The 17,797-nt window shown below is 53.1% G+C and overlaps 1 protein-coding gene across 17 annotated transcripts in view; it reads left to right on the top strand.

Annotated features, from left to right (window-relative positions):
• The window catches only part of PTPRS (protein tyrosine phosphatase receptor type S), a 134,627-nt gene that overhangs the window by 95,305 nt on the left and 21,525 nt on the right, over positions 1-17,797 (top strand). For 6 of the 17 annotated variants that reach the window (XM_065535150.1, XM_065535149.1, XM_005587609.4 and 3 more), the window contains exons 8-10: positions 398-979; positions 3,943-4,076; positions 5,478-5,622. In XM_065535150.1, coding sequence (XP_065391222.1) covers positions 398-979; positions 3,943-4,076; positions 5,478-5,622 — 861 coding nt within the window. Of the gene's footprint in view, positions 1-397; positions 980-3,942; positions 4,077-5,477; positions 5,623-12,766; positions 13,073-14,672; positions 14,867-15,025; positions 15,053-17,797 lie in introns of those variants that run through there. The other 11 variants (XM_065535147.1, XM_065535145.1, XM_045380457.2 and 8 more) reach the window with 3 other exon arrangements.

Below are 17,797 nucleotides of genomic sequence, written 5' to 3'. Positions count from 1 at the left end.
GCCGACATGGTGAAACCGTGTCTACTAAAAATACAAAAAAAAAAAAAAATTACCTGGGCATGGTGGCAGACATCTGTAATCCCAGTTACTGGGGAGGCTGAGGCAGGAGAATCACTTGAACCCAGGAGGTGGAGGTTGCAGTGAGCTGAGATCCAGGCAACCTTTGACGGAGCCTTGCTCTGTCAAAAAAAAAAAGAAAAGAAAAGAAAGAAAATGGGTACTAGGTGGCCCCTGGGCCATAATTTGCCACATAGGTGATGACAGGGTTCATGAGGCCCATGGTTACTGCTGGGCAAATCAAGGTTCAGAGAAGGCAATTGAATGGTGAAAGTCACACAGCCTTTAAGGTCCTCAACCAATGTGCCCAACACATGACACAGCTGCCTCCTGCCCACAGCTCTTCCCAAAGCTCCCGGGACTCCTGTGGTGACCGAAAACACAGCCACCAGCATCACCATCACGTGGGACTCGGGCAACCCAGACCCTGTATCCTATTACGTCATCGAATATAAATCCAAGAGCCAGGACGGGCCATATCAGATTAAAGAGGACATTACCACCACGCGCTACAGCATTGGCGGCCTGAGCCCCAACTCGGAGTACGAGATCTGGGTGTCGGCCGTCAACTCCATCGGCCAGGGACCCCCCAGCGAGTCCGTGGTCACCCGCACGGGCGAGCAGGCCCCGGCCAGCGCGCCGCGAAACGTGCAAGCCCGGATGCTCAGCGCCACTACCATGATTGTGCAGTGGGAGGAGCCGGTGGAGCCCAACGGGCTGATTCGTGGCTACCGTGTGTACTACACCATGGAGCCGGAGCACCCCGTGGGCAACTGGCAGAAGCACAACGTGGACGACAGCCTGCTGACCACCGTGGGCAGCTTGCTGGAGGACGAGACCTACACCGTACGGGTGCTCGCCTTCACCTCCGTCGGTGACGGGCCCCTCTCGGACCCCATCCAGGTCAAGACGCAGCAGGGAGGTGAGGCGTGGGGTTGGCAGGACTCGGGGCCCCGGCCGTGCGGCTTGACTCTTTGCATGCTCCCTGGAAGCCGCAGAGTGGTTTGTGGGTTCTACACGGTGCTTTCAGATATTTTCATGTTAGCATTTAGGCCGGGTGCGGTGGCTCACGCCTGTAATCTCAGCACTTTGGGAGGCCGAGGCGGGCGGATCACCTGAGGTCAGGAGTTCAAGACCAGCCTGGCCAACATGGTGAAACCCCATTTCTGTTAATAATACAAAAAAAAAAAATTAGCTGGGCATGGTGGCGGGCGCCTGTAATCCCAGCTTCTCTGGAGGCTAAGGCGGGAAAATCCCTTGAACCTGGGAGGTGGAGTTTTCTATGAGCCAAGATCATGCCATTGCATTCAGCCTGGGCGACGAATGAAATGCTGTCTCAAAAACATTAAAAAAATTTTTTTAAATTTAAAAAAACAAAATCAGAGAGCTAGCCAGGCTTAGTGGCATGTGCCTGTAGTCCCAGCTACTCAAGAGGCAGAGGCAGGAGGATGGCTTGAGCCCGGCAGTTTGAGTCCAGCCTGGATAATATAGCAAGACCCTGTTTCTTAAGAAACATATGTAGGGCCAGGTATAGTGGCTCATGTCTGTAATCCCAGCACTTTGGGAGGCCAAGATAGGAGAATTTCTTGAGGCCAGGAGTTCAAGACCAGCCTCGGTAATGTAGCCAGACCCCATCTCTACCAAAAAAAAAAAAAAAAAAAAATTAAAAATTAGCTAGGCATGGTGGTGCACACCTGTAGTCCCAGCTACTCAAGAGACTGAGATGGGAGGATCACTTGAGCCCAGGAGTTCAAGGTTACAGTAAGCTATGATAGCACCACTATCATACAAGACTTTGTCTCTAAAACAAAAACAAACATTAAAATAAAATTGGAGAGGGCTGGGTGTGATGGCTTATGGCTGTGATCCCAGCACTTTGGGAGGCTGAGGCAGGTGGATCACCTGAGGTCAGGGGTTTGAGAACAGCCTAGCCAACATGACGAAACCTCATCTCTACTAAAAAAAAAAAATAAATACAAAAATTAGCCAGTCATGGTGGCACACGCCTGTAGTTCCAGATACTCAGGAGACTGAGGCAGGAGAATCGCTTGAACTCGGGAGGCGGAGGTTGCAGTGAGCCGAAATATCGCCACTGCCCTCCAGCCTGGGCGACAGAGCGAGACCCTGTCTCAAAAAATAATAATAAAATAAAATCGGAGAGTTATCTTAGCCAAATTTTTGACTCCCCTTAAAAAAACCTGATTTGACAAGCCCAAAGGGCTATGATCAAACACACAGGTAGATTCCAGTGACTGTGTGGGAGACAAGGAGGGCTTATGTGCTTCCTTCTCTCTTCTCTGTTAACTCCCTGCCCCTGTTGGCATTTGAGTTTGAGAGCCCCCCTCGTCTGCCGTGCTCATTAGAGGGACCTATGCCACTGCTTCTGAAATAATAAATGAAAACTGCTGGCTCAGTATGGTGGCTCACACCTGTAATCCCAGCACTTTGGGAGGCCAAGGCGAGCAGATCACGAAGTCAGGAGTTCAAGACCAGCCTGGCCAATATGGTGAAACCCCGTCTCTCCTGAAAATACAAAATTAGCTAGGCATGATAGCGCGTGCCTATAATCCCAGCTACTCAAGAGGCTGAGGCTGAGGCAGGTGCATCACTTCAACCCAGGAGGCGGAGGTTGCGGTGAGCTGAGACCGTGCCACTGCACTGCAACCTGGGCACCAAGAGTGAAACTCCATCTCAAAAATAAAAGAAAACTGCCTCACCCCTAAGGCAGTGGGCCAGTCTCCCTCCCTGCTCAGGTGGGAGGACTTGGAAGAGGCATTTAGGCACAGCGGACCCCAGCTTTCTGAGGGTGTTTGACCCTTTCCTTTAGGGCTCAGGCTTTCAAAACCTAAAGTCTGGGCACACTCAGGCACCCGCTGAAGCAAAGGGCCGGGATCGTTGGCACTGGCTGTGTCTGTGAGCGGATACAGAATGGAGATCCAAATTTTAAAATAGGCACCCTTGGCCAGGCACTGTGACTCACACCTGTAATCCTGACACTTTGGGAGGCTGAGGCAGGAGGATTGCCTGAAGCCAGGAGTTCAAGACCAGCCTAGGCAACATAGCAAGACCCCTATGTGTACACACAAAAAAACTAAAAATTAGCTGAGCGTGATGGTGCATGCCTGTCAAGTCCCAGCTACTTAGGAGGCTGAGGCGAGAGGATTACCTGAGCCCAGGAGTTGGAGGCTGTAGTGAGCTATGATCGCACCACTACACTCCAGCCTGGGTGAACGAGTGAGACCCTGTTTCAAAAACTAAAATAAAATGAAATAAAATATGCACACATACCTCCCTGCTAATTTGTCTATCATCTAATGCGCAGCCAGTGAGGGCACCGGGATGATTTGAAAAGGAGATTTTTGGACCGGGTGTGGTGGCTCACACCTGTAATCCCATCACTTTGGGAGGCCAAGGCAGGAGGATCACTTGAGATCAGGAGTTTGAGACCAGCCTGGCCAAATGGTGAATCCCCGTCTCTAGCAAAAATACAAAAGTTAGCCAGGCATGGTGGCAGGTGCCTGTAATCCCAGCTATTTGGGAGACTGAGGCAGGAGAACCACTTGAACCCTGGAGGTGGAGGTTGCAGTGAGCTGAGATCGCGCCACTGCACTGCAGCCTGGGCGACAGAGTGAGACTCCATCTCAAAAAAAAAAAAAAAGCGGGGGGGGGATTTTTAAATGTGTTCTTTTCCTTTGGAAGAAGAGAGGATGGAGGAATGGAGGTGGACAGGTGACAATGGGATGGGGGCTAGATCCCCAGGAAAATAAAAAACATTCTAGAAGCACCCCGAGCTGGAAGGTTTTTAGTGGGGACACTCAGCAGGTGGGGCCCCTTTCACGGGGTGGACGCTCCCCCACTCCTAGTTGTCTCCCCGCACCCCCACAGTGCCCGGCCAGCCCATGAACCTGCGGGCCGAGGCCAGGTCGGAGACCAGCATCACGCTGTCCTGGAGCCCCCCGCGGCAGGAGAGCATCATCAAGTACGAGCTCCTCTTCCGGGAAGGCGACCACGGCCGGGAGGTGAGGCAGCGTGGGGACGGGCTGGCCTGCCCTGGGCTCCTCCCCGGTGCTCTCTGACGCTGCCCACCCATCTCTCCCCCATCTTTGTCCCTGTGTGTGCTGCGGATTCTGCTCTTCCTCACCCCTTCTGGTTCTCCTGCATCTCTGTCCTTCTCTGCCTTTCCCTCCACTGTTTTCTCCTCTGTCTTTCTCCTCTGCTGCTGGTGGCCTCTCTCTGGCTCCGTGTGTCCCGGCGTCCCCCTCTCTCTTGCTCTCTGCTTCTCTCTGTGTCTTTCTTCACCGGTGCCTCTGACACTCACTCTCCATCCCTCCGGGTCTCTGTCTGTTTATGTCTCTGTCTCTTTCTGTCTCTGTTTCTCTTTCTGTCTCTCTTATCTGTGTTTTTTTCTGTCTCCATCTATCTCCGTCTGTCTCTGTTTCTGTCTCTCTGCCTCTCTGTCTATCTCTGTGTCTGTTTCTTCCATCTCTCTCTATTTCTGTCTCTATCTCTATTTCTCTCTCTTCTCTCTTTCTCTGTCCCTGTGTCAATCTCTCTCCCCTCCATTTCTCTGTCTCTGTCTCTCTCTCCCTCTCTGTCTGTTTCTGTCTATTTCTCTGTCTCTTTCTCCCTGTCTATCTCTGTTATCTGTCTCTTTCTTGTCTCTATTTCTCTATTCCTCTGTCTCTGTATCTCTCTCCTGTTTCTGTCTCTCTCCATCTCTCTCCTGTTTCTCTGTCTCTCCCATTTATCTCTGTCCCTCTACTGTTTCTCTGTCTCTGTCTTTGTCACCTGTTCATCCATCCATCCGTAATCCATACATTCATACTCTTATAAATTCATATATCCATTTACCCACCCACCTCTCTTCATCCATCATCCATCCATCTATAATCCACACATGCACCCATTCATCAATCCACCCACCCATAATGCATATATTCTGTGTCCCTCTGTCTCTGACTCTCTCTCCCCTGTTTCTCTGTCTCTCTCTCCCCATCCCTCTCTGTCCCTCTCTGCCCCACCCTGTCTGTTTCTCTTTTTCTCTCTCTCCCCCATCCCTCTCTGTCCCTCTCTACCCCACCCTGTCTCTGTTTCTCTCTCTCTCTCTCCCGATCCCTCTCTGCCCCACCCTGTCTCTGTTTCTCTTTTTCTCTCCCCCATCCCTCTCTGCCCCACCCATCTCTGTTTATCTCTGTCTCTGTCTCTCTCTCCCTCCCCCCCGTTTCTCTGTCTCTCTCTCTCTCTCTCTCCCCCATCCCTCTCTATCCCTGTCTGCCCCACCCCATCTGTTTCCCTCTGTCTCTCTCTCTCTCTCTCTCTCCCCTCTGTTTCTCTCTGTCTCTCTCTCTTTCTCCCCCTGTGTTTCTCTCTGCCTCTCTCTCTCCCCCGTCCCTCTCTGTCCCTCTCTGCCCTGCCCCCAGGTGGGAAGGACCTTCGACCCGACAACTTCCTACGTGGTGGAGGACCTGAAGCCCAACACGGAGTACGCCTTCCGCCTGGCGGCCCGCTCGCCGCAGGGCCTGGGCGCCTTCACTCCCGTGGTGCGGCAGCGCACGCTGCAGTCCAGTAGGTGTCTCGCGGGGCCGCCCTTCTCTGCGGGGGGGACCACGGCCTGGCCGCAGACAGCCCCTTGGCGGATGGACCCAGGCGGGGCCTGCTGCAGTGGGTGGGGGGCGCCTCCGGGCCTGTCTCCGCTTTGCTCCCCGACCTCGGATCCATCTACCCGTGCTGTGCCTCAGTTTCCCCATCAGCACAGCGAGGGTCTCAGCACAGGGTTGTCTGTGCCCCTGGGCCTGGTGACCCGGGTTGAGACTCGGGGTCAAGGAGAAGTGGCTGATCTTGGCCCTGGTCTAGGAGAGGTTCTGGGGCCACGCCGCCCGCCTTTCTCCTCTTTCCATCCTGGAGTGGGGGGCTGATGGAAGGGCCATGTTGTGCCCATTTCCCAGGCATTTTGAGGGGTACTGTGAGGCTGTGGTCACAGCTTGCACCCCATCATTCTCAGAGACAGCAAAGGACACAGAGACAAACCCACCTTTCCCGTGGGCCTTCCTCCCCTGGGCAGGGAGCCTTGGCTCTCCAGCCCCAGGATGAGGTCCCAGTTCCCGGGGGTGGCGAGGGGGTGGAATCGGAGCTACTACCAGGTTTCGTAGGGGCATGCAGGCCCCCACTCGGGGCTCAAATTTCTGGAGTTCTCTGCTGTGCTGGCCCGGCCTCCCTGTTTCGAGCGACTCACCCTTCACCCGGCAGGTGGCTGTGGGTCACTGCCACCCTCTCTCCCTGACTTCTCCAAGCTTGGGGCTGGACAGGCCACGTCTGCCGTCTCCCCACCTCACCCGCCTCCCTGGCTCCGCTCAGCCCAGCTCAGCCCAGCGTGGCCTCCACTGGTGTGGCCTCCACCAGCGTGGTCTCCCTGTCGTGGCCTCCCCCTGCTTCCCCCCTTCCCTCCCCTCACCCAGTCAGTCACGACGTAGCCACCCCAGGCTCTCTTCCGGAATCAGTCACGATGGTCATACCTTCAAGGCCCACCCCGGGTGTGTGTACACAGGGCATCTCGGGTCAGTCGAGGGATTAACATCAACTCCAGCTGGGGCATCTGAGCCGCTGGGATTGGGGAGGGTGGGGTGCCTCGGAGACACAACCCCCCCTGCCCCCGTCGGTCCCCTTCCCTCCTTCCTGCTCCCCACAAACCGAGCCGAGCTGAGCACCCGGCGGCTCCAAGGCGTCTGGGCGCGTCTGTGTGAGGTGGAGTCAGTGAGGGTGGCCTGTGGCTTGGGCAGCCACCTGAGACCGGCTGAGGTGTCCTGAAGGTGAGTACACGCTGGTCTCAAGCAGGTTCACAAAAACGGCCCACCCTGCGTGCCCCCAACCTGCCCCAGCCGCTCTGGGCTGAACGGACAGTCCATGGCCCGAATTCGGCCCCGGAAATTCTCCCAAACCACGTGCCACCACCATGCCACGCTGCCCACGCACGCACATCCACGTCTCTGCACGTGTGCCTTCCCAAGATGTCACGCAGGTTGGGCCGGATTGTGAAGGACGTGACCTCCGTGGTCACCTAGAAAGCGGCTTCGGCCCAGCCACGCGAACCTCTGGGGCGGCCCAGGACAGGGAGTTGGGGAGAAGGGACTCCCCGCTTCTTGCCCCGAGACGGGTGGGGCCCAGGAGAACCGACAGCAAAGACTCAGGGCCAGGCGTATCCATCCCCCCAGGGACTGCGGGCTCCTTAGGCTGAACACGGGGTAGGTGCAGGTCAGACCACTCAGCCGTGGGTCTCCGCAGACACCGTGCCACCTTCCTGCCTCCAGCCTGGAACCTCAGCGTGTGCACGCTGGGGGCTGGAGCAGGGCTGCGGGGGCCGCTGGCATCCTGAGGCCCACCCAGAGTTCGGTCTGGCCTTGTAGCTCAGCACTCGGCCGTTCCCTCTCGTAAGAAAGTCTTGTAAGTTAGCAGTTGAAGAGTGGAAGGTAGGTAACGAGACTGGGCGTTTTCTGGAAGGAGTCTTTCTTTCTTTTATTATGGTTTTTCTCATCATCATCACCATCACTGTTGTTTCTTATTTTATTATGGTTTCGGTTTTATTTTTTCTCCCCCTTTCTCAGCAAATCCATTCCTTCCGACACATTCCTTGATTGTTTTGTTTTTTTTGTTTTTGTTTTTTCCCTGCTCCCTGCCTGATTCCCCCCTGGGCACCTTTGGTTGGTGTGGCTGGTCAAGAAATGGGGAAGGGTTCCCTTTGTCTGGTTTTGGAGAAGGGGCCTCTAATGTTTTGCTTTAAGTGAGGCCAGAGGGTCTCTCTAGTTGAAGTAAGCTGTTGGGGGGGCCTCTGCAGTCTCTGGCAGCCCAGTGTCTTTGAGGACAGGATTCATCTCTGGGTTCCAGATACTAGCAGGATAGTGTCTGTAGTAAGTACTCAGTAAACACGTGCTCAGCCACCAAGCAAACTGCTCTGATGGTGAGGATTTCTAATGCTCTTGCCACAAGCAAGGCCAGTAATCTCTCTGGGCCTCCCTCCAGGAGACGTAGATTCTAAACTCATGGGCACTTGGGAGAATGTGGCTCCCGCCATACCCAACCAGCACAAGGCTGAGGTCTGAGCTCCCAACCTCAAACCAAGCCAGCCTGTGAACCACGGTCAAGTCTGGGTTCCAATCCTGGCTCTGCCACCTCATAACTTCTTGCCCCTGGGCAGGTAGCTTGCTGTTTCTGAGCCTCAGTTTCCTCACCTGTAAAATGGGCTGCACTTCTGGGTTTTCGGCAAGATCGAGAGGTGATATGCAAAATAAGGAAAAGCTTCCAGGGTGGGGTCTGGTCACAGTCCGTACACAACCAATGACTGTAGAAAGCCTAACAGACAAAGACTTTGGAATCTGGTTTCCCCACTGTTGACATGGGGTGGCAGGTGGGGAGTGAGAGTTCTGACCACCTGAGGGGTTGTGAGAATTAAATGAGATAGTGCGTGCATTAAATGAGATAATGCATGCAACGTGGGCTTAGGGTGCTGCACCTGCAGTAGGCGTGCAGAGAATGAAGCTTATTGTCACTAATGCCCTCAGCACAGCATCTGGCCATAGTAGGCACGCAACACATAGATACTTACTGATTCATACGCCTTTAACACAGAGTCAGTTCCCCTTAATATGCAGGAACTCTCACTGTAATTTAGCAAAGACCTTAACATACTGCCTGGCACACAGTAGGTGCCCCACTAATGCAGCCGCTGTTTTAATCTACATATGGATTGGCACAGTGCTGGGCACCTAGTTGGCACTCAGTAAATGGAAGCTGTTAGCAGTTTATATCAAGCTTAGCCTAGTGTCAGGCGCACAGTAGGTACTCAAAACATGGGTGGCAACAATTACTGTTCTGCAAACCTCTTGGCACAATGCCTGGCGTACAGTAAGTGCTCAATAAGTGGCACTTGCTATAAAGAGGCAGCCTAAGTGTGAGGCACATAGTAGGTGTTCAGATGGGCACTATTATCACTTTGAAAGGGTGTAGGATAGAGTTGGTTACAGTTTTTACTGAAAACATTCACTTATTTGCAAAGCCCTTGGCACAGTGTGTGCAAATAGTAGGTGCGCAATAAATAAGAACTATTACTATTTTTCTATAAGGTATTTAGTGCAATGCCTGGCACACGGTAGATGCTTAATATGCCAGGTGCTATTACAGTTATGCAATAAAGCCCTTAGCACAATGCTTGGCACACAGTAGGTGCTTAAAAAATGAAAATTATTAACATTGCATAAGGCCCTTAGTAGAGTTGCCTAATACATAGTAGGTGCTTAATGTATGGAAACTTACTGTTTTTCAATAAACCCCAGCACAGTACCTGGCACACAATAGGTGCTTAATATGTGGTGATGACTACTGTTTTCTGATGAAGTCTTTAACACGGTGCCTGGTACACAGTAGGGGCTTAATATGCAGGGACTACTGTTTTCTGAGAGCCTTTAGCACAGTGCCTGGCACATAGTAGGTGCTGCTTAAATGACAACTGCTGTTTTTCTCTTCAGAGAGCTATTACCATACCCAGTCCATGGTGGAGCTCAATAAATGAGACTCGCCGTTGATGGGCTCAGTAGTGGATTTAGTGTGGTGCCAGGTGCATAGTCGGGACTAAGCACAGGAGTGCTGTGATCTTTAAAGATTTCGGCACACAGCAGGTGCTCAATATGAGCTATGAAGTCCTGAGCCTGGTACCTGACACCAGTAGGTGTCCAATAAACAGGCACTTTTATTATTATTTGATAAAGCCCTTGACATTCTATCTAGCACACAGTAGGTGCTCAAGACATGGGCATTATTTTTAAGCGAGGCCAATTGGATGGCCCTAGTTGAAGTAAGCCTTTGGGATGGGCTTTAGGTCCCTGGTAGCACCAGTGTTCAGTAAATAAATGCTTTTACTATAAGAAAATTTTTACCATATTTTCCATAAATTATTATGAAGCCCTTGGCACCATGTCTGACCTACAGTAGGTGGCCGTAAATAAGTGCATTTGCTGTTATTGTATGAAGCCCTTGGCATGATGCCTGGCACATGGTAGGTACCTAATGGGGCTTCTATTACTGTTGCCTGGCACATAGTAAGTGTGACATAGAGTTTTGTTTTTTTTTTGGGGGGGGAGATGGAGTCTTGCTCTGTTGCTCAGGCTGGAGTGCAGTGACACGATCTTGGCTCACTGCAACCTCTGCCTCCTGGGTTCAAGTTATTCTCCTGCCTCAGCCTTCTGAATAGCTTGGATTACAGGCTCCCGCCACCACGCCCAGCTAGTTTTTTGTATCTTTAGTAGAGATGGGGTTTCACTATGTTGGCCAGGCTGATTTCGAACTCCTGACCTCGTGATCTACCCACCTCTGCCTCTCAAAGTGCTGGGATTACAGGCGTGAGCCACTGCGCCCGGCCACGATTCTTTTGCTACTATTCTATGAAGCCCTTGGCACAATGCTTGACACACAGTATAGGTGCCTGATAAGTGGAACTTCTGTTGCTGTTCCCCTTAGCATGATGCGTGGCATGTAGTAGGTACTCAGTAAATAGATGCTCTATTATTTTGTGAAGCCCTTGGTGCTGGCACATAGTAGGTGCCTAATAAATGGCGCTTGTTGCCGTTCCCCTTGGCACAGTGCCTGGAACATAGTAGGAAGTTAATAGATGGAACTTCTGTTGCTGTTCCCTTTGGCATGGTGCGCAGCACATTGTAGGTGTTCAGTAAATAAATGTTTTTACTATTTATTTTGTGAAGCCCTTGGTGCTGGCACATAGTAGGTGCCTAATAGAACTTCTGTTGCTGTTCCCCTTGCCACGGTGCCTGGCACATAGGTGTTCGACATAGATTATTTTGTTATTCTGTGAAGCCCTTAGCACAATGCTTAACACATAGTAGGTGCCTAATAATTGGAGCTTCTTTTGCTCCCCTTGGCATGATGCCTGGCACATAGTAGGTGCTTAGTAAATGGAGCTTCTATTGCTGATCCCCTTGGCATGGTGCCTGGCACTTAGTAGGTGCTTAATAAATGGAGCTTGTTGCTGCTCCCCTTGGCATGGTGCCTGGCACATAGTAGGTGCTTAATAAATGGAGCTTCTGTTGCCACTCCCCTTGGCATGGTGCCTGGCACATAGTAGGTGTTCAGTAGATGCTTTTACTATTTTGTGAAGCCCTTGGCGCTGGCACATAGTAGGTGCCTCATAGAGCTCTGTTGCTGTTCCCCTTGCCATGGTGCCTGGCACATAGGTATTCAACATAGATTATTTTGTTATTCTATGAAGCCCTTAACACAATGCTTGACACATAGTAGGTGCCTAATAATTGGATCTTCTGTTGCCATTCCCCTTGGCATGGTTCTTGGCACATAGTAGGTGCCTAATAATTGGAGCGTGTGTTGCTGCTCCCCTTGGCATGGTGCCTAGCACACAGTAGGTACTTAATGGAGCTTCTGTTGCCGTTCCCCTTGGCATGGCGCCTGGCACATAGTAGGTGTTCAATAAACAGATGCTTTTACTATTTTGTGAAGCCCTTGGTGCTGGCACATAGTAGGTGCCTAAGAGATCTGTTGCTGTTGCCCTTGGCACAGTGCGTGGCACATAGTAGGTGTTTGGCATATAGATTATTTTGCTATCATTCTATGAAGTCCTTAGCACAATGCCTGACACATAGTAGGTGCCTAATAATTGGAGCTTCTATGGCTATTCCCCTTGGCATGGTGCCTGGCACATGGTGCCTAATGAATGGAGCTTCTGTTGCCAGTCCCCTTGGCATGCCTGGCACATAGTAGGTGCTTAATGGAGCTTCTGTTGCCATTCCCCTTGGCATGGTGCCTGGCACATAATAGGTGCCTAGTAAATGGAGCATCTATTGCTATTCCCCTTAGCATGGTGCTTGGCACATAGTAGGTATTCAATAAATAGATGCTTTTACTATTTTCTGAAGCCCTTGGTGCTGGCACATAGTAGGTGCCTAATAGAGCTTCTGTTGCCATTCCCTTTGGCACAGTGCCTGGCACATAGTAGGTGCCTAATGGAGCTTCTGTTGCTGTTCCCCTTGGCACAGTGCCTGGCACATAATAAGCACTTAATAAATGGAGCTTCTATTGCTTTTCCCCTATTGGCACATAGGTGTTCAATAAATAGATGCTTTACTATTATTTTGTGAAGCCCTTGGTGCTGGCACGTAGTAGGTACCTAATAAATGGAGCTTCTGTTGCCGTTCCCCTTGGCATGGGGCCTGGCACATAAATGTTCAACAAATAAATGCTTTTACTATTTTCTGAAGCCCTTGGTGCTGGCACATAGTAGGTGCCCAATAAATGGAGCTCCTGTTGCTATCCCCGTTGGCACAATGCCCAGCACATAGTAGGTGCCTAATAAAAAGGGCTTCTATTGCTATTCCCCCATCCAGTTTCTGGCATGGGGACCGTAGCTGTCCAATGCCTAAGACCTACTGTGCACCACGTAGGTGCAGCCTGGTGAGCACAGGGTTCTTGGCCAGCCCTCCCAGCCCCATCCCACCTGCCCGCCCATCCACCCGCCCATCCCACCTTTGGTTGACACCCGCTTCTTTTGGGTTCGACTTCTCTTTGGTTTGGTTCTGTTTTGTTTGTTATCATCTTCTTTTTTATTTTCTCTTTCCCATCTTTTGTTTCCCCGCCCCCCTCCCCACCCATCCCACCTCCCTTCCCCACCCCCCTACGTTCTCCCCCCCTCCAATAGAACCGTCAGCCCCCCCTCAAGACGTTAAATGTGTCAGCGTGCGCTCCACGGCCATTTTGGTAAGTTGGCGCCCGCCGCCGCCGGAAACGCACAACGGGGCCCTGGTGGGCTACAGCGTCCGCTACCGACCGCTGGGCTCAGAGGACCCGGAACCCAAGGAGGTGAACGGCATCCCCCCGACCACCACTCAGATCCTGCTGGAGGCCTTGGAGAAGTGGACCCAGTACCGCATCACAACTGTCGCTCACACAGAGGTGGGACCAGGGCCCGAGAGCTCGCCCGTGGTCGTCCGCACCGACGAGGATGGTAAGTACCTGCCCCAGGCCCGGGACCCCCCGCAGGCCCCAGCCCGGCCCCCGCCTCGAAGCCTTCCATCTGGAAACCTGGGCTGGTGGTCAAAGGGCAGAAGCCTTACTCGGAGGAAGCCGGGAAGCAAGCAGCCTCCCCAAGAAACCCGGGGCTCCTTGACCTTGGAACTGGCGATTCTAGATGTGGGCAGACTTAGCTCTGCAGCGTCTGCTCCCAGAGCCTTGAGCCTGGACAGTTTCGCTGGCTGCCCTCTGTTTTGGTGGAACAGTGGAAACTTTTGGAAATGGGGTGGAGGAAGCAGCAAATAGCACCTGCAATAACCATGGTTAACCAGCTCCCCGGGTGGATAGAGACCAGTTTGTGTAGCATTGGCCAATTTCCGTGGTGTAAATGTTCCCGTCCTGGCCCATTTCAAGTCAGCAAGTTTGAAGCTGGAAAGCAAGGCAGTGGTCCTAGCTTGGAGTCACATGGTCAAAATCTAGATCATGGAGAGAAATGACAGACACCTTTCCCAATAAAATTGCAACTTCTCAGCCAAGCACAGTGGCTCATGCCTGTAACCCCAGCACTCTGAGATGCCAAGGCAGGAGGATCATGAGTCTTGGAGTTTGAGACCAGCCTAGGCAACATAGTGAGACCCCGTTCCTCCAAAAAAAATTTTTTAAAACATAGCCAAGCATGGTGGTCCCAGCTACTCAAGCAGCTGAGGTGGGGGGACTGCTGAGCATAGCAGTTCGAGGCTGCAGTGAACTATGCTCGTACCCCTGCACTCCAGCCTGGGTGACAGAGTGAGACCCCATCTCTACAAAAAATATTAGCTGAGTATGGTGGCACAGGCCTGTAATTGTAGCTACTTGGGAGGCTGAGGTGGGAGGATCGCTTAAGCCCAGGAGTTCAAGGCTGCAGTGAGCTGTGATCCTGCCAGTGCATTCCAGCCTAGGTGACAGAGTAAGAGAACCTGTCTCAAAGAATTGCAGCCTGTTGGTCCTGGGAACCTGGTTTTTTTTTTTTCTGAGTCATTTGCCTGAAACTTTGGTTGGACAGCCCCATTATGTGCTAAGCTCAGAGAAGAAATGAAGCAGCTCTTCTTTATGCCAAACCCTGGGGTGGGTGAAAAAGATACTGAGTGCCAAGTGGGCCACCTGCCTGCTTGGGTATTTAGGAGCATACAGCTGGACTGCCTGGTGCAAATCCTGGCTTTGCCTCTTGCTAAGGCTGTGATCACAGAATCAAATCTCTGGGATTCAGTTTCCCCAAATGTAAAATGAGAATGGCAGGACACCCAATCTTGCAGGGTTATGATGAGGATGGAAGCAGTGTAGGGCGAAGAAGAGGGTGTCTGGAGGCCCTGGGAAGGTGGTTTAGACTCTGGGGGGCAGCCTGGGTCCACGGGGCGCACCCTCAGGGGCCCCTCCCAGGACTGTGGGGGGTATGAAGGAGGCCATGTCCTCCCGCCCGGTGGTGAGCGCTAAGGGCGCCCAGTTATTCACCGGCAGCCACTCGGCATCCTGGAATCGGACAGTGGCACTGCCCGGGGCAGGGCCGGGCGCCCTGGTAACGGTCCCGCCCGCCCCTCCCCTCCCCTCCCGCCCGCCAGTGCCCAGCGCGCCGCCGCGGAAGGTGGAGGCGGAGGCGCTCAACGCCACGGCCATCCGCGTGCTGTGGCGCTCGCCCGCGCCAGGCCGGCAGCACGGCCAGATCCGCGGCTACCAGGTCCACTACGTGCGCATGGAGGGCGCCGAGGCCCGCGGGCCGCCGCGCATCAAGGACGTCATGTTGGCCGATGCCCAGGTGGGCGGGGGGCCGGGGACGGGCTCCGGGCGGGGGCGGGCCCCTGCGCTCCCCTGCGCTCCCCCCACCTTTGCTTCTCTTTCTCCATCTCTTTCTCCATCTCTGGCCTCCCCCGCTCACCTCCCTCCTCTCTCCCCTGCCGCCTCCTCCCGCGCTCAGTGGGAGACGGATGACACGGCCGAATATGTAAGTAGTACCCCTGGCCACCCACCCACTACTGTGCGCTTCCCGCGGGCCGTGCTGTGCTGTGACTCCTGCTCGCCCCTTATTATCAGTAGTAAAACGGTCTCCTCCTCTGGGCCCTCCCGTGCGCCCTTCGCGCCCCCATTACCTCTTGGAGTGCCCAGCCTCGGTGTTTGCCCCAGGGAAATGGTATACTCTGACCACCGTGCGCCCCAGGGTGCAGACCCAAGGGATGGCTGGAGCACCAGGACCTGAGGGTCATCCCTGAACCCTCTCACCCTAATGGCTCCTGACGTTGGTGGGGATCAGGCCTCCTGGGTCCTTCCCCTGCCCTTAGTCGTTCCTCCTGTGAGTATGTCTCCTCTCCTGTTAGACCCAGCCCCAGCCTTTAATGACGCTCAATTCAGCCCTATCTGACCTAGAAATGCCTCTCTCTGGACATGCTGTCCTCTTCATTCTGGCCCCCGGGTGATGAGAGGTGTCAGCAGGGCCTCAGTGGGGAAGGATATCTGTGATACCCTGGTTACAACCCCATAGTGCTTTAAACCAGAGAGGAATTGCTGTGTGACTTTGGGCAAGTTGCTGCCTCTCTCTGGGCTATCTCCCTGCCCCGAAAACGGGAGCACCAGCCTCTGCTGAGAACCCCAAGTCTGATATTAAATTGGCACTGGTCCTATGGCCGGGCGTGGTAGCTCATGCCTGTAATCCCAGCACTTTGGGAGGTCGAGGCAGGTAGATCATCTGAGGTCAGGAGTTCAAGACCAGCTGGGCCAACAGGGCCAAACCCCATCTCTACTAATAATAGAAAACATTAGCCTGGTGTGGTGGTGGGCGCCTGTAATTCCACCTACTCAGGAGGCTGAGGCAGGAGAATCATTTGAACCCGGGAGGCGGAGATTGCAGTGAGCCGAAATGGCGCCACTGCAGTCCGGCCTGGTCAACAGAGGGAGATCCTGTCTCTATTTTTTTTTTTTTTTTTTTTTTTGAGATGGAGTCTCACTCTATTACCCAGGCTGGAGTGCAGTGGCGCCATCTCGGCTCACTGCAACCTCACTTGAACTTCCTGGGTTCAAGCTGCCCTCCTGCCTCAGCCTCTCAAGTAGCTGGGATTACAGGCACGAGCCACTGGGCCTGGCTGACCCCATCTCTAATAACCAAACAGGCACTGGTCCCACATGCTCCGATGCCTCCCGTCTCTCACCCACACTGGATCTAGAGGGAATGTTCCCACCTGGGCTCCAACCCTGCACTTCCCGCAGAGACCCTGGGAGGGATGGACTGTGAGGCTCAGGGGCAGGAGACCCTGTTTGTGCATCCCCATCACCCCTCCTTGTCCCCCTGGCCTGGGGCTGCCCTACAGTTCCCAGGCATGCCGGCCTGTGCTAAGGGTTGTGTGCTTGCAGACACGGGAACACATGATGCTGTGAGCATGTGCGCAGGTGTTATACAAGTCCGTGTGCTGAGGAGTGTTCTGTGCTGTCATGCATTGGACAAGTAGTCATTTATTGAGCACCTACTATATGCTAGATGCCAAGGATGTGGTAGTGACAAGAGCTCCTCCTCCCTAACAGTCATACTCTAGTGAGAGAGATGTTAAATCAGAACAAAACACACATTGGCTGGGCGCGGTGGCTCACGCCTGTAATCCCAGCACTTCAGGAGGCTGAGGCGGGCAGATCAGCGGAGGTCAGGAGTTCGAGACCAGCCTGACCAACATGGTGAAACCCTGTCTGTACTAAAAATGCAAAATTAGCCAGGCGTGGTGGCGCGTGCCTGTAATCCCAGCTGCTTGGGAGCCTGAGGCAGGATAATTGCTTGAACCAAGGAGGCAGAGATTGCAGTGAGCCGAGACCATGCCATTGCACTCCACCCTGGGCAACAAGAGCGAAATTCTATCTCAAAAAACAAAAACAAAAACCAACAAACAAAAAAATGGTTACAGCTGTGGTGGGGATGGGGTTTAGATGGTGAGATAAACGTTTAAAAATCAGCTCTCAGCCAGGCACAGTGGCTCGTGCCTGTAATCCCAGCACTTTGGGAGGCAGAGGCAGGTAGGAATTTAAGACCAGCCTGGGCAACATGGCAAGATCCCATCTCTACAAAAAATATAATCATTAGCCAGGCGTGTGGGGGGTGCACGTCTGTATTCCCAGCTACTTGGGAGGCTGAGGTGGGAGGATCGCTTGAGCCCAGGAGGTCGAGGCTGTAGTGAGCTATGATTACACACTGCGCTCCAGCCTGGGCAACACAGTGAGACCCTGTCTCAATAAGAGATAAAAGTAAAAATCAGCTCTCTGGGTGGGCAGAAGGGGGCGGTCCTATTTTGTAGCATTTGACCATTTCCGTGGTGTAAATACTTCCCACCATGTCAATCTCAAGCTACCTGGGAGGTGCGTAGCTCATCATCGTGTATTTCTACTCTACAGATGCAATAGATGAGATGATCTCAAAGCAGTAACCTTACAGATACCCAAAGAGATAACAGAAACCATATTGCAATAGCTAGAAAGGGTGGGTTTGCTGTATTTATTGCCTTTGCTTTCAATATAACTTAGTTGATTGTAACTTTACACAGTTTATTTATTTTTGAGACAGAGTCTCGCTCTGTCACCCAGACTGGAGTACAGTGGCACCATGTTGGCTCACTGCAATCTCCGACTCCTGGGTTCAAGTGATCCACCTGCCTCAGCCACCTGAGTAGCTGGGACTACAGGCGCGGGCCACCACGCCTGGCTTTTTTTTTTGTTG

The sequence above is a fragment of the Macaca fascicularis genome, chromosome 19, assembly GCF_037993035.2.
Source record: "Macaca fascicularis isolate 582-1 chromosome 19, T2T-MFA8v1.1".
Taxonomy (NCBI): Eukaryota; Metazoa; Chordata; class Mammalia; order Primates; family Cercopithecidae; genus Macaca; species Macaca fascicularis.
This window is presented reverse-complemented; position numbering and strand designations above follow the sequence as displayed.